Source organism: Pelophylax lessonae (assembly GCF_965119305.1).
Source record: "Pelophylax lessonae genome assembly, chromosome: 6".
Lineage (NCBI taxonomy): Eukaryota > Metazoa > Chordata > Amphibia > Anura > Ranidae > Pelophylax > Pelophylax lessonae.
Genome location: NC_138773.1, coordinates 295,189,298 through 295,214,976, shown reverse-complemented (window position 1 = coordinate 295,214,976; position 25,679 = coordinate 295,189,298). Strand labels below are relative to the sequence as shown.

Below are 25,679 nucleotides of genomic sequence, written 5' to 3'. Positions count from 1 at the left end.
ATAAGTAAAGCCTTCTGTTTTCACTTTCTCTGGTAAGGGGCATAGTAGGGCTCTACGTTGTAGAGTAGGTCTTGAGACGTCTGGTAGTATCTTAATCTTAACGGTTTTGTGGTCAATTGTACCTAGTTCCCATGTTTTCTGTAAGATCGCTTCCTTTTGTTGATATCTTAACAGGCAACATAGTACGTCTCGGGACCTACTCCCATCTAGTTGTCTGGGTCCGTTAATCCTATGTACCCGGTCAAGCTCGATATTTATAGGGTCTACATCTATCAAAAGATTTATTATTATAGCCTTCACTTACTCTCTTAGGTTTTCCCCTTCTCCTTCTTTGCACTCCGGTAATCCTCTTATCCTTATATTATTTCTACGGCTCCTATCTTCTGCCTCTTCCATTTGTAGCTGTAGTAGGGTAGTCCGCTCTAAGTTTACTTCACTCAGTTCTTCCAATTTCGTCACCCTACTAGTTACTTCAAATACGATTTTTCCCCATTTTGTATTCTACTGGAGGTCTCCTTTAGTTCCTCTTTCACATCGTGTATGTCTTTTTGATATTTCTCCTCCAGTCTTAGAATCAGAGATTCAATTTCCGTTTTAGTTGGAAGGGCCCGTATGAGATCTCTGAGGTCTTTAATGTCCATACTAGAGGTCTTATCAGGATCAGGGGTATTTTCACCTCCCTTATTCCGTAGCCCCCCTTTTCCATCTAGGTGGGTAGATATTAAGTTTTTAGGAGTTGCTGCCATTATAGGGGAAGGTTGGGTGCAGTCTTTACTTGTTTCTGTTGGGGGGGTCTATATTTTTATCTCAGTCAATCACATGTGTGGGGGGGGGGGAATATAATTGAATAGCTCCCACTTGCTTGGCGTCTGTCAGTCCTTTTGTAGTTGATCGTGTCTTGGGTTTTTTGTTTGCGTTTTGCATCCCGCTCACATAGCTCCGCTTTGAGCTATATTCAAACAGGGTTTTATTATATCCCGTAACCCTTCTGTCTAGGAATTCCTCTATAGGTAGGGCTAGATCTTAAGGTCACCCCTTTTTTATTTTTTTTTAATACCGGTTTTGAATATGTGTGTATGACCCGCTTCTCCTGTGGGGGCTCCCTCTCTTGACCTCCCCAAGGCAAGTTAGCTGTGTTTTAGGCTGTTACACCCATCACTTGTCCATGTAAATCAGGTATCCGATATCATACATCATACCTCTGGGTCTTGGGCGTTTCTTCCTTCCGCCTTGTTCAGTAGTATCGATTTGTCTCTGGTCTCTTGCGGGTCTTGCTGTTTTGCTCCGGTCTGCTAGTGCTGTGTGAGAGGGGGCTTTGGTTGCCTGAGCATGCTGTCCCTGCTGTCCGTTGATACAGCTCTCTCTCCTCCGTAGCAGCTGCCTTCTTCCTACCCTAGTAGGTGGTGTAGGACCCGGTCCCCACAGACCTCGGGGCTTCGGTGCTAGGCGTAGGAGCGTAGGATCATTACCCAGACAGAGCGGGGCGGAGCAGGTGCGGGTACACGGTTGCACGATTGCGCGGTCCCTCTCAGAGCTTCGAGCTGTTATGAGGCTTTGGCTTCGGGAGCTGCGGGAGCTGTGGGAGCTATCTCTCAGAGCGTGTCTGGCATGTCAGCGTGTCCAGCTGGGTGGGGTGAGAGTGACTCCGCCGTCGAGATCTCACATGTTCACACTGACCCCTCCCCTTACTTTTTAATATCTTTATAAATGATATAGGGTCTGGGATTAAAAGTACCATTTCAGTCTTTGCAGATGACACCAAGCTACGCAGTGGAATAACTTCCTTACAGGATGTCTCCAACTTACAAGCTGACCTCAATGCACTGTTTCATTGGGCAACTATGTGGCAAATGAGGTTTAATGTTGATAAATGTAAAGTTATGCACTTGGGGGCCTATGCATGCATCATAGATACTAGGGGGAGTAGAACTGGGTGGATCTATAGTGGAGAAGGATCTGGGTGTTCTGGTAGATCATAAGCTTAATAATAGCATGCAATGCCAAGCTGCGGTTTCCAAAGCAAGCAAAGTCCTTTCTTGTATTAAGAGAGGCATGGACTCCAGAGAGAGCGATATAATTTTGCCCCTGTAGAAATCATTAGTAAGACCTCATCTGGAATATGCAGTTCAGTTTTGGGCACCAGTTCTTAAAAAGGATATCGGGGAACTGGAGAAAGTGCAGAGAAGGGCAACCAAACTGATATGAGGCATGGAGGAGCTCAGCTATGAGGAAAGATTAGAGGAACTGAATTTATTCTCTCTTGAGAAGAGGAAATTAAAGGGGGATATGATCAACATGTATAAATACATAAGTGAGTTATGAGTTATTCACTTTAAGGTCATCCCAGAGGACAAAGGGTCACTCTTTACGTCTAGAGGAAAACAGATTTCGTCTCCAAATATGGAAAGTTTTCTTCACAGTAAGAGCTGTGAAAATATGGAATAGACTCCCTCCAGAGGTGGTTCTGGCCTGCTCACTAGATTGCTTTAAAAAAGGCCTGGATTCTTTCCTGGGTGTACATAATATAAATTGGTACTAAAATTTTATTTAGGTAAAGTTGATCCAGGGAATATCCGATTGCCTCTCGGGGGATCAGGAAGGAATTTTTTTCCCCTGCTGTAGCAAATTGGATCATGCTTTGCTGAGGTTTATTTTCGCCTTCCTCTGGATCAACAGCGGGTATAGGATTGTGTATATGGGATTGTATGGTTGGCTTTTCTTTACTGTTTTTTTTTTATGGTTGAACCGGATGGACTTGCGTCTTTTTTCAACCTGACTAACTATGTAAAACTCCTCTACTGTCTTTATCAATATGAAATAGAAACTGATTATTAGCGATGTACATGACTTAAAAATTTGTTTTTATGTTTTGGATTAATTTGTTAACCCCTTTAATACCGGGCACCTTTACCCCCCTTCCTGCCTAGGCCAATTTTCAGCTTTCAGCCCTGTCACACTTTGAATGACAATTGCCCGGTCATGCAATACTGTGCCCATATGAAAGTTTTATAATATTTTCACACAAATAGAGCTTCCTTTTGATGGTATTTTAATCACCACTGGATTATTTATTTTTTGCTCATTACTTGAGGCATGAAAATGTCAGGACAGTACTAATACCCCCAAATGACTCCTTTTTGGAAACTAGACAATCCAAGGTAGTTGGTAAGCGGCATGGCAATTTTATTTAAAATTGCGGTTTTTCACCACAAATTTTGGAATAATTTAAGAAATTTTTTAAAAGATTGTTTTTTTTCACAATTTTTTTTTTTATATGCTGTCACCAATGTAGTACAGCGTCCTCATATAACTGGTGTGGCGGTGATCAGGGACACTAACTGGTGACAGTATGTGGAAAAAAAAATGTAATTTTTTTAACACTCTGGGGAAGTTATCAGGATTTGTATTTTTTTTTTTTTTTTTTACACATTGCTTATACCAGTGGATTTCATTGGTAAAAGCAACCATTTTTACTGAATGAAACTGATTCATTCAGTTTGTATTGTTGTGATTAGCTGTGAATGGCCACAGCTAATTACATGGTACAGATGGGCTGTGATTGGCCCGTGTGTACCAGGTGATCACTGTGACAAATCACAGCTAGCAGCACAATTGTACACAATGGATGGCATGAAAGGAAGGCATCTATTGATTACAATTGTCATGTGATCTGCTGTGATTGGTTAAAGGGATCACATTGATACCGGCAGTTAGCTGGTACACTGATCAGTCTTTGGACGGACACAGCCGGTGACCAATCGCATTGCAGCATGGCACGCTCCGGGAGTACGTCATATGACATCCACCCAGGATGACGAATGTCCCACCCAGCCGTCAGTTGACAAAAGACTGGGTGGGAAGTGGTTAAGTAACTCATTTTGTTTTGTCATATTCGTTATGTAAGTGATTTTCTTTTGCAATTAGATTTCATATATTTGGATTCGTTTTGTATATTTGGATTTGTTTTATACATTTGGATTTGTTTTGCATATTCGGGTTCGTTTCGCATATTTGTTCAGAATTGATTTGTATTTTTGGAAGTTCGGATGGTATTTTGGAAGATTGGCCATATTCGTTTTAATGTGTACATTTTTTTAAAAATTTTTTTTGGGGAAATTACTTCTATAATTTAAGTCATCCCTGCTAGTCCAACCCCCAAAGAGAAATGGAACTGATTGGACGATAGGACTGAAGTTGCGTGCATCTGAAAGTAATGAATGGAATAAAATAATTTCAAATTTATTCATTATTTTTATGATTGGAGATTATGATGGATCCACTTCCATCCAACCCAAACAAAATAAGTAGGAATCCTCTTTTCTCACTTTTATACCTTCCTGCATTTATTGCAATAGGTTTCCATTTCATATGTAGTACATTTTTTATAATAATGACAAATCTTTTTCAAATATTCACGCTATACTTAATAGAATCAAAACAAATGGATCTGAATCAAATTGGATCATTCATTATGTGACTGCGTTATTTTGGATGCCTCAAATAACAAAAGACCCAAACTGTCGCATAATGTCATCCAAATGAATACAAATGAATTTTATGGTTTTGGTATAATTTATTTTGGATTAGTTGAAATTCTTTACTGTTGTGATTCAGGTGGTGGGGGGTGCGAATCTCTGGATGATAGTTTTGTCCGAGTTTTGATCCCTAACGAAACAAAGCGCACATGTCTACTAATTTATTTATTCTGTAGTTCAAGATAAGAGCCGAGAGGTGGGAGAGGAAGAGTGACTAATAAACTTTAAGATAACACAGGAAATAAAAGCCAAGTATATAAATGGAACTTTGAATATGCCATTGGTAAACACAAGATTCGTTAACAATAAAAGACTTTTATTACTATTCTCATAAAAAAATAAACTGGGACAAATACCAAAGAGTGCATTAACAGCAATAAGCATATGCAGGGGCGTAACTACAGGGGATGCAATTGCAACCGGGCCCCTTGCTCTAGGGGGCCTGTGAGGCTCCCCTGTACACCTGGATAGTAGGGGGCGGTGGGGGCAGCATGTAGAGAAATCACTGTCCTCCTTTTTCCTCCTGTAGTTGCAGGAGGAAAATTGAGGAGATTGGTTCCTCTGTATGCTGCCCCGCCACTCCTCCTATCCAGTTCACTTGTGATCTGCTGTCTCTGCGCCCCTGTGTGCTCCCCTGGTCCCCCACCCCCATCCCACTGTGCTCCCTCCCCTCTCCTGCCGGCTGCTGCAGGGGGTGTGTCACAATAGAGAACCAGGAAGGGGTCGGTAAATATGTAATTTACCAGCTCTTTCCTTTTCTGAATGGACAGAGTCATAGTCAGTGACATTGTAAAAAAAATTAAATAAATTATTAAAGATTATACAATTAAAATACCAAAAAATAAAAACCACTGACACCAGTGGGTGAACTTCCAGGATCGCAAAGGTCACACTTGCGACCGGGCCCTGGCATTCCACCACCGTGGGGAGGCCCCAAGATGGTGGGAAGGGGGCAAACTGCAGAACTTGTGGAAGGGTCCCGCAACGAGAGTAAAGGGTCACAGGATCAGTGGGAAGAGCCCCAGTCTTGAAGGGAAGGGCCCCGTCCGGTGGACCCTTCATGGTTTCTTGCACTGGGGCCCTGAAAGTTCTAGTTACGCCTCTGGGCATATGTGATTATTACAACAGTGTGAGTTGAATCCAACGGTGTCACACATGATAATCAAGATGACATAGCTTGGTCTACGGGTTTCTTGAAACACCCTGCTTCATCAGGACCACACATGTCAGGTTTAATGGATTTGTCCACTCACAGATACGAAAACATGTACGAAAGAAAAAAGATACAATAATTTTAAAATATCACAAGAAAAAAAATGATTACTGTCCTCATTAGCAAGGAAGAAAGAAAAGAAGACCTTCCCCCAGTTGGGGAAACCCTAAAATTCATGGGTTTCAGTAACATTTTGACTGTTGAAGCCAGATTGAGAAATAGATGTATTTACAGGCATATCCCGCTTTTAGGTACACAATGGGACCAGAGCATGTATGCAAAATGAAAATGTATTTAAAGTGAAGCAATACCTTTTTTAACTTCTCAATGCATGTAAATGCACTATCTCTATAGAAAATCTTTGTCAGCTTGACATAGCACTACTCCCAAACCGTAAGTGACAAGGACACCAAACTTGGGGAGAACGTTAAGGGGACCCAGGACTATGACATGGTAGATTACCTAGGCAAGCTGGCCAGCCACCAAATAGGATATGTTGTAGTCCTGGGTCCCCTCTCGTTGCTCCCTAAGTTTGGTGTCCCTGTCACTTATGGTTCGGGAGCAGTGCCATGTCAAGCTGACCAAGATTTCCCATAGAAGCCAATGTTAGACAGTGAGCAGTGCATTACCAAGCTTACCAAGATTTCCCATAGACACCAATGTCAAAAACTGGCAGCAGTGCCATGCCAAGCTTTCCAAGCTGTGTATGTAAAGTGAGTGTACGTAAAATGGGGTATGCCTGTATTTTACAAACCTGTAGGTAGAAAGACATGTTTGGAGAGCAATACAGTAACATAGTGTTGGTTTCAAAACAGTTGCTCTAACCGGCTAAGGACTTGTAATACAATTTGTTTTACAAAGGGTAGGACCTTTTTATGTAAAGTTTATTTGAAGCCAAATCTTGATTGAAATGCGGAATAGTTGTTCACATAGGCTTGTTACTTCCAGTAGTTGTTTAGCTGAACAGGTCTTCAAAGGCCAAGATAGCAATCTTACAAATGAAGAGGTGGCAAACTCATGTTCTCATTTTGACCATCTGCTTCTTTACCAATATATTTTTATATAAAAAATATATTTTATTTATAACTAAAATGGCTGTTCCCTCTTCACCTGCTCCCCTTACCCCTCCGCAGTACGGGGACCACCCAGCGTCATACAGGGGGCACATAAATTACTGCCTGCTGACCCGTGGGAAGACCCCGGGGGTTTAGCCCCAAACCCAAGCTGCAATAGATCCAAAAAGATGGAAGTCACACGTTACCTAAATATTAGATATACTGAAACAAAGAAAACCTATGAAAAAGTCCCCCTAAAAAAAAAAAGGGGGATAACACAGGAAGTGTTTACAGGACATCACTGAATTTTTGGCAGGTTCAATGGGTATTGTTGCATCCTGTGTAAGATATGCTTTATTAATATTAAATAACAGAGTAGCTTTTACATGTTAGTTTTCCCTTTAAAAGCAAAACCCGCAGTCTTTTTGATTGACCTGACTTGCTCCTGAATTCTGTTCTCACTTGACTCTTGACTGTAACACTGTTTCTGCTTGTTTTCAGTACAAAAGGAGAAGGGATACACCACTCTTCAGGACGAGGCGGTGAGGATCTTTAACTCCCTGCAGGAAATAGAGACAGTCCCCGATCCGGTCCCCATAATCCAAGGCATCCTACAGACCTGCCAGGATCTCAAGCCGCTCAGAGACGAAGTTTATTGTCAGTTGATCAAACAGACCAATCACGTTCCCCAGCCCAACAGCACGGGTAACCTGCGCCACTGGCAACTGCTCACCTGCATGAGCTGCACTTTCTTGCCTGGCCGAGACATCCTGCGATACCTCAAGTTTCATCTTAAGAGGTGAGGGTCAAACTTATTGTTCTCCGCTATCAACTGTCAGTTTGCAGCAGCTGGAGAAAGTACAGTATGTCAGGTGGTCTGTCCTTTCTTTGCACTGGCAATGCAAGGTCCACTTATCCTTTCACATATAATCTCATAGGAAGATATGTGCTGAAATGACTGGTCTGGTATCAGAGTCTCTTCAATTATGCATTTTTTTAAAAGGAGGGGGAGGGCTAAATGTATCTTATACATTGTATTCATCTTTAAAGCCGAAGTCCAATCTGCTTATACTTTGCATTCCCTGGTTCTTCTTTTCCACCGTCATCAACATGCTAATAACATTTTTAAATAAAAGCGGTTTTCAATACATACCTTATTTTAGACTTTAGGCTCTCTCTGCTTCTCTATGCAATCTGGGCAGATCATGGCTGGTGGGAGGGGCCAGTGTACATAGCTTCCTGAAAGCATCAGTGTCCTGCCTCAGTATTGCTTTCTAGAGCCCTCAACCCTGATGCAAGCAGTGGACTGGCGCTTGGGAGGAGGTATGCAAATATCAAAATGCCTTGAAGGGTGGGTGTCAGTCTGGAGGAGTGGGTGTTCCTAGGCAGGCTGTATTTGCATGCAGACCACCCTAGGTAACGTCCACATGTGATGCTGAGTCTTCATGATTGAAATACATTGAATAAAAGCGCAAGGCCAGAGACAGTCAGGCTAGGGAGGAAAACAATAGATGATGCTGGATGTCCTCCAGCCAGGAAATAAGGTGGGCTCTATCTGAATTTCTGCCGTGTCTAATGCTCACAGTGTGCAGTGAAAGCAGGGGAGACTAATACAACTGTGCAAGACTGAAGCGAAAGCTATTAAATTGATATAAAAATGTAAAATGATGTTCCAGGTTTATACCGCCCCCTCCTGGTGAAGCCTGTGTACATGCATGTTGTGACACTGACCCTTTGTCCCCTGCAGGGTGAGGGACAGCTTCCCTGGCACGGAGGTTGAGCAGTTTGCACATTTCATTGTTGATGCTCTGAAGAAAACCAAATGCAGGGAGATGGTGCCGTCCCAGGAGGAGATCTCCGCACTGCTCACACGAAGCAATATGAACACCACGGTTTACTGCCACGGAGGAGGGTCCTGCCAGATCAGTATCAATTCCCACACCACTGCCGGGGAGGTGAGTGATATCCTTGCTGCTAGATCCTGGCTTCACCACTTAAGCCCCAGAAGGTTCCCCCCCCCCCCCATTAATGACCATGCTATCTTTTTGTGACACGGCACTGCGTTACTTTGACTGAAAATTGCGCGGTCGTGCGACGTTGTACCCAAATACAATGTTTTATTTTCTCCCCACAAATAGAGCTTTCTTTTGGTGATATTTGATCACCTCTGCGGTTGTTATTTTTTGCGCTATAAACAAAATAATGCGTCATCTTTCTCTTGTCCTCTCCCCTCCTCTTTCTCTTGTCCTCTCCCCTCCTCTTTCTCTTGTCCTCTCCCCTCCTCTTTCTCTTGTCCTCTCCCCTCCTCTTTCTCTTGTCCTCTCCCCTCCTCTTTCTCTTGTCCTCTCCCCTCCTCTTTCTCTTGTCCTCTCCCCTCCTCTTTCTCTTGTCCTCTCCCCTCCTCTTTCTCTTGTCCTCTCCCCTCCTCTTTCTCTTGTCCTCTCCCTCTCCCCTCCTCTTTCTCTTGTCCTCTCCCTCTCCCCTCCTCTTTCTCTTGTCCTCTCCCCTCCTCTTTCTCTTGTCCTCTCCCCTCCCCTCCTCTTTCTCTTGTCCTCTCCCCTCCCCTCCTCTTTCTCTTGTCCTCTCCCCTCCCCTCCTCTTTCTCTTGTCCTCTCCCCGCCCCTCCTCTTTCTCTTGTCCTTTCCCTGCCCCTCCTCTTTCTCTTGTCCTCTCCCCGCCCCTCCTCTTTCTCTTGTCCTCTCCCTCTCCCCTCCTCTTTCTCTTGTCCTCTCCCTCTCCCCTCCTCTTTCTCTTGTCCTCTCCCTCTCCCCTCCTCTTTCTCTTGTCCTCTCCCTCTCCCCTCCTCTCTCTTGTCCTCTCCCCGCCCCTCCTCTTTCTCTTGTCCTCTCCCCGCCCCTCCTCTTTCTCTTGTCCTCTCCCCGCCCCTCCTCTTTCTCTTGTCCTCTCCCCGCCCCCTCCTCTTTCTCTTGTCCTCTCCCCGCCCCTCCTCTTTCTCTTGTCCTCTCCCCTCCTCTTTCTCTTGTCCTCTCCCTGCCCCTCCTCTTTCTCTTGTCCTCTCCCTGCCCCTCCTCTTTCTCTTGTCCTCTCCCTGCCCCTCCTCTTTCTCTTGTCCTCTCCCTGCCCCTCCTCTTTCTCTTGTCCTCTCCCCGCCCCTCCTCTTTCTCTTGTCCTCTCCCCGCCCCTCCTCTTTCTCTTGTCCTCTCCCCGCCCCTCCTCTTTCTCTTGTCCTCTCCCCGCCCCTCTCCTTTTTTATCACCTTTTTTCTTTCTTCACTTACTGGCACTCGTTTAACATTTTCACCCCTTTCTCAGTCTCTTCCCTCACTTTCCCTTTCTCTCTCTTTTCTTACTCCTCCGCTTCACTGATCATTTCTTTCTATCACTGGCCCTAAAACACAACAGGAAGTTGTACTAAACCCATCTGGCTCTCTCTCATTGATTCGTATTGTCTCCACTTCGATGGATGACCTGAGTGTGAATTGGGTTCCATTTGTTGCAGGTGGTGGAGAAGTTAATCCGCGGCCTTTCCATGGATAACAGCAGAAACATGTTTGCCCTTTTTGAACACAACAAGGCTCTGGACAGAGCGGTGGAGAGCCGCGTGATTGTAGCCGATGTCCTTGCAAAATTTGAAAGGTTGGATCATTATTTGCTACTTTTCCCACATTGTATGTTTCATTTTTTATGATTTTCACAATTTTGTAGCCATCTTAGTCATCCAATCATTCTGTCTCCCCAAAATAGACTGGCCAGCACCGGAGAGGAGGAGGAGGAGACCGTCCAGTGGAATCTGTACTTTAAACTCTACTGTTTCCTTGATGTGCAGAGTGTTCCTAAAGAAGGTGTCGAATTTGCCTTCATGTTTGAGCAGGTATATCTGATTAAATAGATAGCATCTGGAGGGGCGAAACTACTCCGTGCAATGAATGTATCTGGCTTCCATCACTCACGCACTATATACAATACCAAGGATTCTTAACTTGTTAAGACACATAGAATATGTATTCATGGTTAGATTTTGTGCAGAGCTGATTCAGTAATTTAAATTCCCACAATCCAGTTTAAGACCGCACCTGGACTCCCTGGCTTTGGTGAGTTTTGGCAGGGTTTAGTGCTGGAACTTCCAGCTGTGACCATCTTGGTCCAGCAATAAACCCGGGAATGCCCTTCCATGTTAGCCTATGTAGCCATGCACAAACAAGCATTTACAGGAGTTTAGATGTAGCCAAAAAACATCACTTGTGCGTTTGAGAGGAGCGTTCAAAAAGCACCTAAGTGCTGGGCACATAACGTTTATTCATTTTAATGGCCACAATAATTACATTTTTGGCCAATTAAATGAGTAAATACCCAAGTAGTTGACAACTTAGGGGTGTTTTTAAAGCTGCTTTTCTCCAGCCAGGAAAATGCATTTACAAAAGCCACAGTGTGCATGAGGCCTAAAAGTGACTTGCTGCTGCAGGAACAACCATATACTTTGGATTCTGGCTGAAGTCTGGCTTTAACATCAACCAACTTAACTATAAACCCTTTTATCATGGCATGAAATCTACATGTACAATGTAGGTTGGTGGATTTTGCTTACCTCTCTATGGCCTCCATGATCGTCTATCTGATCAGAACTTTCCCCAGCACATGGTAATGTTCTGGAGTCCCACCACCCGGCCGCTCCTCGGTATCCCCCGGCCCACCCAGAGCTCTACCAACAGCTGCCGTACGATCTGCAGCGAGCACCGCCCTCCATCTCCACTGTTCTCACACGCATTGGGCTGGCCGCACCAGGAGGATCACGGGGTAAAGGCTAGACCACAGGAGTCCCTGGGCTGGGGCGAGAGTTTTGTGGAGCAACACACAGGATATCCCTCATCAGAAGGGGTAGGGGGCGGGGGGGGGCACTTGGCCGCAACACACAGCACACTTGGGACGCCACTGTTGGCAGACTCGGCACGGCACATTAATAATTTTGCACCCCCCACGCTACACCACTTCCGACGAGCTCCCTTTCGCTGCTGGACCCCCTCGGACCATGGTTGAACTGGCCGACCGGTCAGTCTGCCTCTGTCGTTAGGAGAACACTCTGCAGCTGGAGGGAGAGAAAGGAGGCAGGGAAGGTACCATTAGAGCTGGTGGGAAGGAAAGAAGGCGGGGAAGGAAAGAAGGCGGGGAAGGCATCTGGCAGAGCTGGAAGGAAGGGAAATCCCACTGACAAATAAAAAAGTCATCGGTTGTTAAGGACGCGGCTGCCCATACATTCTTTTGTATACATTTCAGCTGTCAGCAGGGAAATCCCGCTGACAGATGAAAGAACCGAACCTGAAGGTATGAGTTTCTAGTATCGGCGAATTTGTGTACTGATACTCATGCAAATGCTTAATATCAGTACCGATGCCAGTATCCGTATCGGTGCAACCCTAATTACACCAATAATAAAACTAAGATTATCCTGAAAACATTGGGACAGGAGTACAATGCACTAAGTACTTTACATCCAAATTTCTGGTGCCCAAACTATCGGGCCCAAATCGAATCTATATTCCAGTTATCTAAGCATGCATGTTTGTGCCTACCTGGTTGGAAGGAGGGTATAGGCACACACCTCTGGGGCTGGCTTATCTTCTTTTAAAATCAGCTTCAGTTATGCAGTATAACTGAACACTGGTGTCGCCCCTTGAGATTGGTATCTGGGAACCTGAGACGTAAAATCATTGGCTGGACTAAACAGTGTTCATTTGTTTTAGATCATGCTTTTTATTCTTTTTCAGGCCCATGAGAGTCTGACAAGTGGCCACTTTCCAGCCCCTGAGGAAACTCTGCAACACTTGGCCGCTCTACGGCTCCAGTATCAGCATGGGGACTTCTGTAAGGTCTCCTGGAACTTGGAGTCCGTGTATCCCGTGCAGCGACTAAAGAACAAGATCCTGCAGGCCACCAAAAGCAGCAGCAGCTCCGGGCAAACTCTGGAGAGGAGGAGAACCAGTTTTCTGGAGGGCACTCTAAAACGTGGCTTCAAAGTGGGCTCTATGAAGAAGCAGAAGATGGAGGAGGAGCAAATGCTGGAGATGTGGGTGAAGGAAGAGCTGTCTGCGGCTCGCACCAGTATAGCTGAGAAGTGGAGCAGGCTGCATGGGATGTCTCAGCACCAGGCCATGGTGAACTATATGGTCATTGTCACTGAGTGGCCAGGATACGGGTCAACGCTCTTTGATGTTGAGGTACACTTGCATGTCTGCATGATGTTGGGATAATATATACTAATAAATATTAGAGACTGTAGTTGGCCCATTTATTGATGCCAAGTATGCTTGCCATACTTGTGAACAATTTGCCAATCAATTAGAGTCTTTAAAGCATGCCACTCCAAACATGACATTTAGTGTAGAAGCTCTTCTCATGATATTTGAAACTGACCAAACTTCACCAAACTTTAAATAAGTAGCTAATTCTCCTCCTTCCACAGTCTTCTGGCTATAGTGCAAAAATTGCTGGTTTTCTGCTTTACTTAAAGGGTCTATTTTAGGAGCATGTTGACACCAAAACCTCAAGAGACTGTGAGGAAATTCATAAAGAGTGTCTTTAGAATTCCAAGGTGCCTCCACTAGACGGATCTGGTTGCAGGCAACACATTCATGCACCTGTTGTAGACAAGTACATGAATCTTGGGCATGTACTGAATGTGGAGTTTTCATACAGACACTCGGTCCTCAAGGCAATTAGCCTTCCTCCTGCCTGACATGCACCGGCGGGGAGTTTTTACCTGGGTGAGCGGAGTCTGATGGAGATTCAGACACTAGTTCCCCATCAGGTCCACTTTGTTTTGTGATTGACAGCAAGCAGTGGGTGGATCCTTAGCCAAAAAATAAGCTGCTATTCACTATAGAATCTGCCCACTGTCTGCTGTCAATTACAAGGCGTGGGTCACGCCAACAGAACCAATCGCTGAGTGAATTTTACCCAGTTTATCAGGAACTGGCCAAAATTCTCTCTGGTTATGGCTAGCTTAAAAAAAGGGTCAATTGATAAATATTTTCAAAGCAGGCGTTAATAAATTAGGATCTGTGTCCTATTCCTTATGTCTTATTTTGGACCAGCTAATGTGTATATAGGCAGCTATCCAAACATCAGCAACTGAGGTGGCTAATGGGTTATGTTTAGAGATATAACCTGTAATGAAGAAGCCTTAGGCTGGTCACACATGTTCAATTTTCTTATATTTACCAAAAACCATATAATATGAGGTCAAACAAACTAAACCACTTTCAGTTGTATCCAATATGGCAGGCCCTTGCACTACATAGTTTAAAGCAGGGATTCCCAAACTACGGCCCTGCAGTTGTCCAGGAACTACAATTCCCATCATGCCTAGTCATGTATGTGAATGTCAAAGTTTTACAAGGCCTCATTGGATGTGTAGTTCTGCAAGAGCTGCAGGGCCGTAGTTTAGGAATTCCAGGTTTAAGGTAAATCTAAAGGAAAACTGTATAAGAGAATTGAACATGTATGGCAAGCCTTAGCCCTGGTTTACACCAGTGCGAGTTGTCATGCAAAAATCGCATGACAAGTTGTACCCCGTTGCTGGCAATGGAACTGTTCAAACTCAGAAAAAGGTTCCTGCACTACTTTTTTGCAAGTTCATTTTAACTTGCTTTGATGTCAGTTAAATAAAGTCACAAGCCGCAATTAAATTGCACTGATCAGGCGACTTTGAAATGACGTTTGAAGTAGCGTGATTTGAAAACCACAATGCTGTGAACCAAGACTTGGTGTATACCTGTTTGCAGTTACTGAGCAGGAAAAATGTTATACTGTTACTTGTGCATCAAAATCCAACCTCCTGTGTTTTTTTATTTTTTTACAGTATAAAGAAGGGGGTTTTCCAAATGATCTGTGGCTGGGCGTCAGTGCAGAAAACGTCTCCGTCTACAAAAGGGGGGATCCAAAGCCCCTGGAGACATTCCAGTATGAGCACATCATCTTCTTCGGAGCTCCGCAGCCCAACACCTTTAAGATCACAGTAGATGATCGGGAGATGTTCTTTGAAACCACTCAGGTTTGTGTCTAGATAAAGGGTTTGGGGAAGCTTTTGTCTGTTAAATCATACACGAAAGCCTAAATTTAGTCAAAAGTAAAAAATCAGCACAAGGGACTTGATTTACAATCAGTGTGATGTGTCCCTTGTGCTGGTGGCATCTGCTTTAGTTGAAATCTAAATCTGTACCTATAATTTTCCTGTTCCCTAGCTGTAAATTTGCAGTGCTGTGGGTGGTAATAGAACCAAGGGACCTGTCATATGAATTCATTAATACTGCTGACTATGTCCGCCATTTCTGCCCCCCTCCCCCAGGCATATAAACTGTACTATAGCTTCTATGAAAGAAAAACGAACTATGAATGGAAGAGGAATGGATGGATATCCAATGTTAAAATATCCCCCAGTCATGAGTGGGGTATACAACAGGTGTAACGGAAAAACAATCATTCAGATACAAAAGTAATGCCTCGTACACACGTACCGATCGTCGGCCGACCGATCGGCCGTCTTTTGTCCAGGGATGTCCTGTCCCCTGAAAAGTGCAAAAGACTGCACACAAATTTTGTCGGCCAACAACAGCCGACTGCAGAAGTGATGTCATGTGATGGTTACTGAGGAACAATCGGCCGTTCTGGTGTTGGCCAACAAAAATTTTATTGCCTGCACAACAGATTCTGTTCGGCCGAAAATGCGCTGTCGGAAGCATCATACTAACAAGCCTACAATCGGCCGATCGGTCGTCGGCCGAATATTTACGGCCGACAATCGGTACGTGTGTACGGGGCTTTAAGGTTTACCCAGTCTGCTCAGTACCTCATTTTTAAAATCAGTACATTGCTGTACAGCCCCAGTACCAATAGGCAGGGCTTTTTTTTTTTTTAGAGAATAGGTGCAAGTACACCTTCCATCTGAGGCAACCCTTGTCTCCACCCCTCACCCACCTCCAAGCACCGTTCCTTGGTTCCACCCCCAAACCACCACCCAGTATCGCCTATTTGAGAGAAGAAGTCCAGATGAAGATTTTTAATAAACTTTCCAAAACGTCTCCTGTCGTTATTTACACACACTGCCTTTTATGGGGTGAATGGGTAGGGGTACAGTGTACCCCATACCCATTCACATAGGGAGGGGGTCCAGGATCTGGGGGCCACCCTTGTTAAAGGGGGCTTCCAGATTCCGTTGAGCCCCCTGCCCGCAGACCCCCACAACCACCGGCCAGGTTTGTGGGGATAAGGCCCTTGTCCCCATCAACATGGGGGCAAGGTGCTTTGAGGTGGGGGGTGCAGAGCTCCCCCAAAGCACCAACATCCCCCATGTTGAGGGCATGTGGCCTGGTATGGTCCAGGAGGGGTGGGGCCTCTCGCTCGTCCCCTCCCCTTTCCTGGGCTGCCGGGCTGCATGCTCGGATAAGGGTCTGGTATGGATTTTGGGGGGGACCCCACGCCGTTTTTTTTGGCGTGGGGCTACCCTCAAATTCAATACCGGACCCGAAGGGCCTGGTTTGGAACCTGGGGGGGACCCCCAAGCAGTTTTTTTTCCCACTTTTGGCGTGGAGTTCCCCCTCAAGATTCTCACAGCGCAAGTCGGGTCATCCTGATCCGACTTGCGGTGCGACTTCCATTCAAATCAATAGGCTCCCATAGGGAACCATTGATTTTGAATGGAGGCAGAAAAAACGTATAACGTGGCTTAATGCACATTAAGCAATGTTATAGCAACGTTATTCAGCCTTTAGCAGCGTCAGACGTTTTTACAGCTGTAACGCTGGTCCTCAGAACGCGCAGGCCGTGGGTTCTTCTTGCAGCTTAAAAACGCCTAGGCCACTTACAGCTCAAAAACGTCTGAGTGTGCATGAGGCCATAGAATAACATGGAGGTGCGTTTTTAGGCTGCAAAAAGAAAACGCTTGACGCTACTTACAGCGGCGTTAAAAACGCCCCGTGTGCATGGGGCCTAATAATTTATCTTTACAGCAGAGGGCTGTCTTTCGTCTGGCTGTGCTTTGTCAGCACTTCTCATAACTGGATGGATAGAAATACAAATCCTTTTGCATGTTTAGCCGCTGTCGTGACTTGTAAGAACAATTTGTGCTGCCGTTTGGAAACGTCATCTGGTTTCATGTTTAAGAGGGCGAGACAGGGGTCAGGTTGGATGTGTGTGTCCATGAGGGTAGAGAGAATGCGAAAGATAGCCTTCCAAAATTGTTGGACCACGGAGCATGACCACCAGATATGCATATCAGTGCCCTCGGAAACAGGCCTGAGGGTATGACGGTTGGAATTTAGCAATACGAGCTGGCACAAGGTACCAACGCATAAGCACCTTATGATTAGTTTCGGAGGCCACAATATTTTGGGAGGCTGTCTTTGTCGTCTGCCAGATCTTGGACCAGTCCTCGGGGTCAAGTGTAATGCCCAAGTCCCGTACCCAGTTAGACGCATATGAGGGAAGAGCACGGATTAGGATCCTTTTGCATGTTAAATGTTTTCCATATACAGTAAACCCCCCTCCATTGCGGGGGTTACGTTCCGGACCCAGCCGCGAAAAGTGAAATTCCGCGAAATAGAAAAACCCTATTAAAATGCATTGTAGGCATGTTTTTTACTGTCACTGTACGTGTCAAAGCATTTTAAGGTCTTTAAACACACTTTTTAAAACAATAGAAACACATTTAAACACATAAAAGATACTGAGAGACAGAGCAAGAGCTATAGAAAACACAAAAATATTTCATTTTTTATGATTTAATTAGTAAAATAACATTACAAAAAAAAACGCAATATACCGGGACCGCAAAAACTGAACCGCGATGGAGCGGGGGTTTACTGTACAGTAAAACCTTGGTTTGAGAGTAACTTGGTTTAAGAGCGTTTTGCAAGACAAGCAAAATCTTCAAATAAATTTTGACTTGATATACAAGTAGCCTCAAGTCACAGCTAAGTATAAAAGAGAAGAGAGGCGCCTCTAAGTGTAGCAATATGGTTAAATTTAATGAAGGTACAACATTTAGCAACTCACATGGTTGATGATTGGAACAGGCACATCTAAGGATTCAGGCATCCGGGGTAAAGCTGTCCACATAGACCATCCTCCGCACCGCCATCTACGTCATCCCTTCCATGCTGCCCCTCGCTTTCAGATCGCTTTACTGCAGGGTGGTCTTCCCGGTCAGGATTACAGACTGGCAGCCGGCGGTGCAGAAGATGGTCTGTGTGGACAGCTTTACCCTGGAGGCCGGCATATTTAGATGTGCCTGTTTTATTCATCAACCATGTGAGTTGCTAAATGTTGTACCTTCATTAAATGGAACCATATTGCTACACTTAGAGGTGCCTCTCTTCTCTTTGATACTCTGTAGCTCCTGCTGGATTTTGCTTCTAATCCCCTTATGGAAGCGGCTATTTGTGGAAGGACATTTTATGCAACCTATCGCAATGCTATAATCTTTATATGGACTATAAACTGAAGGACTTATGAATAAATGGTTGTGGAACGAATCATCTGAGTTTCCATTATTTCTTATGGGGAAATTCGCTTTGATATAAGAATGCTTTGGAATGGATTACAAGCATGTTTCCGGAACGATTTATGCTCACAATCCAAGGTTTTACTGTATATGTATATTATCTCTGCATTTACATGTTTGCCTGGAGTTCAGCTTTAATACTTATATACTGTTTTATTGATGTACAGCTTGTCTTTAATACTAAGTATTTTCAATATTTTTTATTTTTCCCCTCAGGTTGGGGAGATCACCAAGATCATGAGGGCTTACATTAATATGATTGTTAAGAAACGGTGCAGTGTCAAATCCATCACCAGCCAAGACAGCCAGTTCAACAACTGGGCCAGGTGACGCCCTCTACTGTTGGACTCCCAGAATGCATGCATTGGTTAACATCTGCGTCCCAAAACTCTTACACAAGGGAAACGCGAAGACTTGTTTACATGCACAGTATTCGTAGACTAGGAGGACAGAAGCCATCTGATTTAATGTGAAGGACAGATGACGCTCTGAAAGTAATTCTGATCCTAGAAACTTTTTTTTATACTTTCATTATTATCTCACCTTGAAACCAAGTTGGTTGTAGCCTCATTGCACAACAGACTGCAAGCCTTGTGCCATCAAGGTACCTTTTTTCTGGAGAACCACTTATGAAAATATCTCTTTTCTATGACGCTATTGTCTTCCTGCTGATGATACGATATGAAGTAGCTTTGTTGCTTATCTGGTCTTCTGAATACTTCTCAGGGCAAGAATTCCGGGAGTGTATTCCACATTGCAGTGCATGAAGAATATTATGGAATGGAAGGTCAACAGATCTCGGAATCCCATGTAGATTAGCAGTATTAATGAGCTCTGTGGACCATTATGGACTATCCCCTTCAGAGTAGGAGAATCTTTTTTTTTTTTTTTTTTTTCCAGGGTTTTTGTATATTCGTTTCACTAATTTAAGAAAAAATCTTTTTTTCATCAAGGTCTTTTACATTTGAGTGTAATATATGAAGCACATAAAGCCCTATTTATTTTGTAATATTCCATCTGTCTTCTGCCCTAGTGTTGTCCAACTAGGAAAACCATTTCAATTATGGGTTGTTGGCATGGGGTTGGGTCACCAACTAACTTCTTTTTTACCATTTTAAAAGACTCCAGTAGTAGGATTTGTCTTCCTGTGACCATAAAGTGTCTCACTCCTGTTGCTGTAAAATAATTAAGCATAATTAGGAATTCATGTTAAAAATGTGACTCCCTCCCCTCCAATTGTAAAGAATGTAACAGGTGGATGTGGCTGATAGATTTTGCCAGTAAACTTCGAAGGAACTCCCAAACCCACCCTAAAACTGAAAAAGCAGGTGGACTTACCATTTCAGATTTAGAAGCTCATTATAAATGTGTCCATCTTAAAAGGCTGGACAAAAATGTTTTTCTTATTTAATATTATTTTTAACCTGAAACTTTGATGTTAGATTTTTCAGCTCTTATCCCTTAGACAATCGCAGTATTAATTGGGCTGTTTGGAACAATCTCCAGCATTGTACATCCCAGACTGTTACCTAGGAAGTCACCAGCAGCCATTGCTTCTGCCAATATGGCAGCCATCTTGTACTTCGCTCAATTTGACTTCCATGACTTAGGCCTGAATTTAGTCAGAGACTGCAGTGGAATCTCTGCGGAGGTGACACGGGGCTGATTCCTGGCCAGCGAAGGGAATCCTGGAGAGATTTTCTTGCTGCTTGATAAATGGAAGGCTTCACTTTGCCTGTGTGGCCCCACTCATCGTTAGACTGCGCCCTGGGCTGCTGCTGGCGGTAGTGCCCAGGACTGAATGTATCTCGCTTACTGTGGATGGTGGAACCGACTGTTACGGCATTTACATTATATTGCTAATAAATTATTGAGTATAAATACTTTCTGGTGATTGTGGTGCTGTGTGTTTTTTCTATATAATTAAAGTGATACTAAACAATAATGTAATTTATTGCAGCTTACCAATCGTTGAAGTTCACCCTTCCTAACATGTTACTAATGCAGCAAGCCACCACACACCTGTGACCAATTTACATGTCAGTTGTAAACAATGGCTTTCATTCATAGCCATCATGTACTATTGTGATGATCTATGTGATTGGTTACAGTGATCACATGGTACAGGGCCAATCACAGCAGACCTGTACCATGTGATAGCTGTGGCCAATGACACAATGACAAGTACACATACATTACACTATGTTTGTGTACTTTGGCTTATTTCTATATATCGGTGTGCTGCCGGGAGACAAGCCATCATAACCCAGGAGTATATGGATGTGCTTTGATCGATCATCCCGATTGAACCACTCTCTCCTATGAGGATTACTTGGCCTGTTCGACCCATTTACTGTAAGGTACCTGGGTCCATATTTTCTGGTGAGCGCATATGCCTTCTATGTTCGTGCCGGGTTTTTTCTCACTGACAATTTTGGATATTTGGAATATGTAAATGGTCGTTGGATAAGCCTAAACCACGTGATTAGATAACCCTACACTCCTGGGAGAATAACAAATAAAATATGAGTATGGCGAGGTCCAACCAAACAGGGATGGGAGGGCCTCATCCACACCAATAAAAGGTATGGGATGGTGAAGAGGGTTACTGATTAGGTGAGTCTGAACATCAAAATGATCAACCCATCTTAAATTTTGGATATTTGAACACTTCAGCTTCACTTTTTGGTTTTCCAGTATTTCTCACATTATGTGAGCAATGGACTCACTTTCTGTGATATGAATGCTTTGTTTATTCCACTAATTTTCACTGTTGTATGCACAATTCTTTGATTGCATATTTACTGAGCGCTGCACTTCTATATGTGTATTTTATTCAAACCTGTATACGGTCCCCAAAAAGGAGGGCAAAGTCCGCCCGATTCTGGACCTCAAGGCCCTGAACTGCTGTATGCGGGTACAGAATGCAGTCCATTCACATAGTGGTGGCATCCCTACATCAGGGGGATTTTCTAGCATCTATTGACATCAAGGATGCCTACTTACACATTCCAATATGTGTCCGACACCAGCGCGTTTTGCTGTGGGAGAGGATCACTATCAGTTCATGGCGTTAGCCTTTGGTTTTGACTCAGCTCCTCGGGTCTCCAGAAAAGTGTTTGCCCCAGTTGTAGCGTTCCTTCCTCTGGACAAACTCATGCATCGTTTCATCTATTGCTGTCCAGCAGATGGTTCTCCCTCCAGACTTGCATGTAAGTGCTGGGCTTGATGGTGTCTACCTTTTTGAGGTGGTTCCGTTTACACAGTTCCATACGAGGTTCCTCCAGATGGAGATCCTGGTGAAATGGGACAAGTGTCCAAAATCTCTGGCCAATCAGATTCGGCTGAGGCAGGAAACCAGGGGTTCTCTGGTCTGGTGGCTTCGTTCTTCTTCTCATTGGAAGGGCAAATCTTTTCTCCCCTTGTATTGGATAGTGGTCACCATGGACCAGCCCGTCCGGGTGGGGAGGTGTCCTGGGACTGAGCTCCGCTCAGGGTTGTTGGTCTATCAAGGGTTAGGTTTCTCCTTTCCCTGTAACTGCGCACTCTACTTAGGTGCTTAGTGCTTCTTGGGCCTTCCATCATCGAGCATCAGTGGGGCAGGTTTGCAAGGCGGCCACTTGGTCGTCGGTGCACACTTTCACTTTTGCGCAAGTTCTACAAAGTGGATGTGTTAGCATCTGCGGATGCTTCTTTTGGCCGCAAGGTTTTGCAGGCTGCTGTTTAGCGGGTCTGTTCCCTCTTTGGGGGTGTATTGTTCAGGTGGGCTCCAGTTGTTATTTGTTGAGCTCCTGTTACGTGGTTGGCTCTTCTGTTTAGCCTTGGGATTTTTTGTGGTTCCACCTCTCATGTTTGGTATTGCTTGGGGACATCACTGTGGTTCTGAATATGGAGCGCTCTGTCCGTCAATGAACAAAAGAGAAAAATAGGATTTTTGTACTTATCGTAAAATCCATTTTTCTGAGTTTATTGACGGACACAGCACCCACCCCTCTATGGAGTTTTAATACTACTGGCATTGCTTGTTACTAAACTGAAGGCCTATAGCAGAAAGGGGAAGTATATCAGCTAGGACTGCCCGTAGGCGTAACCAAGTCTTTTTTCTGCCTAGTGTCCTACCCCTGTAGGGGGCAATATAAACCTATGGTTCTAAATATGTAGCGCTGTGTCCGTCAATGAGAAATGGATTTTACGGTAAGTACAAAAATCCTATTTTATGGGCCTCATTTGATGGACTTTAGCCTTGTGTCAGTGGCATCATTTTGAGGCACCTCTGGATCATTAGGAATCCATTGATCGGTGCAGTTGACCTGCTTCATGTGGGTTTTGCATTTCCATATACTTGTATGAGAATGCAAAACCCATCTGATTCAAACTAAAATCCGTCAACACAGACCCCTGGGCTGCTGTGTTCATTTGCAGCACCATTAATTTAATAATGTAACTATTAGATGCATTAAAAATTTTTTTTTTTTTTTTTTTACCTTTTTTGTGCATTTATCAAAAACAGGGCATGTTTTCTTTTTAAAATAATGTATCAAATATCTCTTTAACCACCTGAGCTCCACCCGCCGCAGTTTTACTGCGGCAGGCAGCCGCTCCTGGGCAAAGTGACGTAGTACTACGTCGCTCGCTCAAGAGACTCTAGGGGGTGAGCGCACACCGCCCGCGGCACGCTCCCGCCCCCGCTCGTCAGCCGGGGAGCCTGCGCGTGTGACTGGCGGCTCCTATGGCCGTCGGTCACTCGCGATCTCCTGCAGCTGAGAGAAAAGGACAGATGGCTGATGTAAACACAGCCGTCTGTCATTCTCCATGAAGTGATCACAGAGGCTATGTGATCCTGCTATATAGGATCGCATATCTCTGTGATTACTTCCCAAGCCACGCCCCCTGACAGTTAGAATCACGCCCCTAGGGACACATTTAACCCCTTGATCACCAGTACAGTTAACCCCTTCCCTGCCAGTGTCATTTTTACAGTAACAGTGCATATTTATAGCACTGATTACTGTAGTAATGTCACTGGTACCCCCAAAAGTGTCAAAAATGTCAGTTAGGGGTCCGATCTGTCTGCCGCAATGTTGCAGTCCCGCAAAAGAAATCGCAGATCGCCGCCATTACTAGTTAAAAAAAAAAAACAATAAAAATGGCATAAATCTTTCCCGTAGTTAGTAAACGCAATAACTTTTGCGCAAACCAATCAAAATACACTTATTGCAAATTTTTTTCGGCAAAAAACTAATTGGCTGCAAATGTTAAAATATTTTGATTTTTACATTTTTTTTTGGAGAATTTCATATCAAAAAATGTGAAAATATTATTTTTTCAAAATTGTCACTCTTTTTTTGTTTATAGCGCAAAAAATAAAAATCGCACAGGTGATCAAATACCACCAAAAGAAAGCTCTGTTTGTGGGGAAAAAAAGGACGTCAATTTCCTTTGGGTACATCGTCGCACGATTGTGCAATTGTCTGTTAAATTCACGCAGTGCCGAATCGCAAAATAGGGCCTGGTCATTGAGCAGCCAAATCCTCCGGGGCTAAAGTGGTTAAAATGTGTGTAAAATTATTTACGTAAACGAATTAGTCATAGGAGCATATTGATAAAGGAATGAATGGGACATTCACCAAATATTCACTGCAGGTGCATATGTTTTACATTACAAGGAAATGGAATGAATACCGCCTGTTATTGTTAAGTGAACCAACACATGCGGATAGTCCAGAATTTGATCCAGCCATCTAGGCATCAATAACAAGAGTATGTAAATTACTTTTCCAAATAAGATTCAAATCTCTTAATCAGATAGCAAAATGCTCCCTTTCTTCCAGGAATCCTCATGTTCAGACTGTGTCTGAATCGCACCCTCAGGTGCTTTATTCTTAAGAAATATACCTTTTCTGATTAGTGATAATTACAGGTTTCCTCCTTTTCATCCTGCGCTCTATTGGAACAAGTCATACCATGCACACTTAAAGGAATTAAGGAGTTCTATAGTCTCATAATACTTACATTTTTTTAACATCAGCACTGCAATAGCATTACAAACAATAGTTCTATTGAAAATCCAATACTGTATAAGCTTACTTGAAAAATCTCCTTTCATATTATGAGTGCTGCCTGTCTACTGACCATCTTTTCCATAACTTCTTCCTGGATTCCCTGCATGCTTTGCAGCTTCTAAGTTTCTAGAGATTACATATCCCATGGTACCTTACTGCCTGCAAGCAATGATTCCTGTACTGACTCCGCCTACAAGCATTGATTTTGGTACTGAAACTTCTCCCAGCACCTCTGTAGATCAGAAGGCAATGGATGACTCTGCAGTGCCTATTCACAGGGCATAGTGACTACATGTCCATACCTTCAAACAAGAGATAAGAAAGAATACATATTAGCAAAAAGTATGTAGGCAAAGGACACACTCCTGTTACATGGAGAATGAAAACAAACAAAAATTGGATTTCTCTTACGTCCTCCGACAGTCGCCGCCCCCTCCAATTCCTCACCAATGGATATTGACCTTTGCTCCGTAGGAGTAGCTAGGCAACAAGAATTGTTAATACAAAAGCTTTTAGCATAGACACACCCCTAGGGGCTGTCCCCTCAGTCAATACCTCCCTGCACCAGCATTCCCAACTCAGTTTCTTCTTGCCTAGCTTAGGAGTAGCTGGCTTTCCTGTGCTGGGGCTCAGTCTCAGCCTTCTACCCTTTTTTTGATTTTATTTCAAGTATTTTTTCTTTTCTGTACTAGCTGTTATTTTGTCAGCTTTAGTTTTAGGGATCTTCAGATGAAGAATCGTCATGCGGAGCTGGGTCTCAGACTGGCCGCCCTGGATCGCAGGGCTTAGAGCCAGATGGATCCCCAGCCTGCCATCGAGCGTTCAGCTTAGGTTTGCCCTGGCACATTGTACGACCCATCCCTGTTCGCTGCAGGGATGCTGCCTGTGAGGTGGCTACCTCACTGGACGGCATACTGCGGTCTATGGCTGCAGTTCACCGGCGTCCTGGCTGCGGCACTCCCTGTCTGCCTTGATAGCGGTTTGTGGCTGGAAGATGGCTCCCCACGCCATCGGGTACGGTAAGCACCTTCTGTGTGGGGACCTTCTGTGTGGGTGTCAGTCTGTGGCTGTGTAGTACCCCCCATGTCTGTGAAACTGTGGGCTCCCTGTCAGATTCCTGTGTGGCTGCACTGCCAGTGGGCTGCGAGGGGGGGGCCCATCCGGCTCTGCTGATTATGCTCTGGGTGCTGACGTGTGTGTGCGGCGGTCGCTGCGGCGATCCGTCATTTTCTTTGCCTGCATGCTGTGACCGGCCCTGTCCCTGTGCAGCGCCGTGTCTTGGCGCCATTCACCGCCATTT

At 44.3% G+C, this 25,679-nt stretch overlaps 1 protein-coding gene across 1 annotated transcript in view; it reads left to right on the top strand.

The window, feature by feature from the left end:
* Positions 1-19,199, top strand: part of LOC309558028 (unconventional myosin-X-like) — a 299,530-nt gene extending 280,331 nt beyond the window's left edge. The window contains exons 35-41 of the mRNA XM_082260951.1: positions 7,305-7,602; positions 8,551-8,758; positions 10,263-10,399; positions 10,508-10,634; positions 12,526-12,975; positions 14,619-14,810; positions 18,534-19,199. Coding sequence (XP_082117077.1) covers positions 7,305-7,602; positions 8,551-8,758; positions 10,263-10,399; positions 10,508-10,634; positions 12,526-12,975; positions 14,619-14,810; positions 18,534-18,647 — 1,526 coding nt within the window. The 3' untranslated portion in view covers positions 18,648-19,199. The remainder of the gene's footprint in view (positions 1-7,304; positions 7,603-8,550; positions 8,759-10,262; positions 10,400-10,507; positions 10,635-12,525; positions 12,976-14,618; positions 14,811-18,533) is intronic.
* The last annotated feature ends 6,480 nt before the right edge of the window (positions 19,200-25,679 follow it).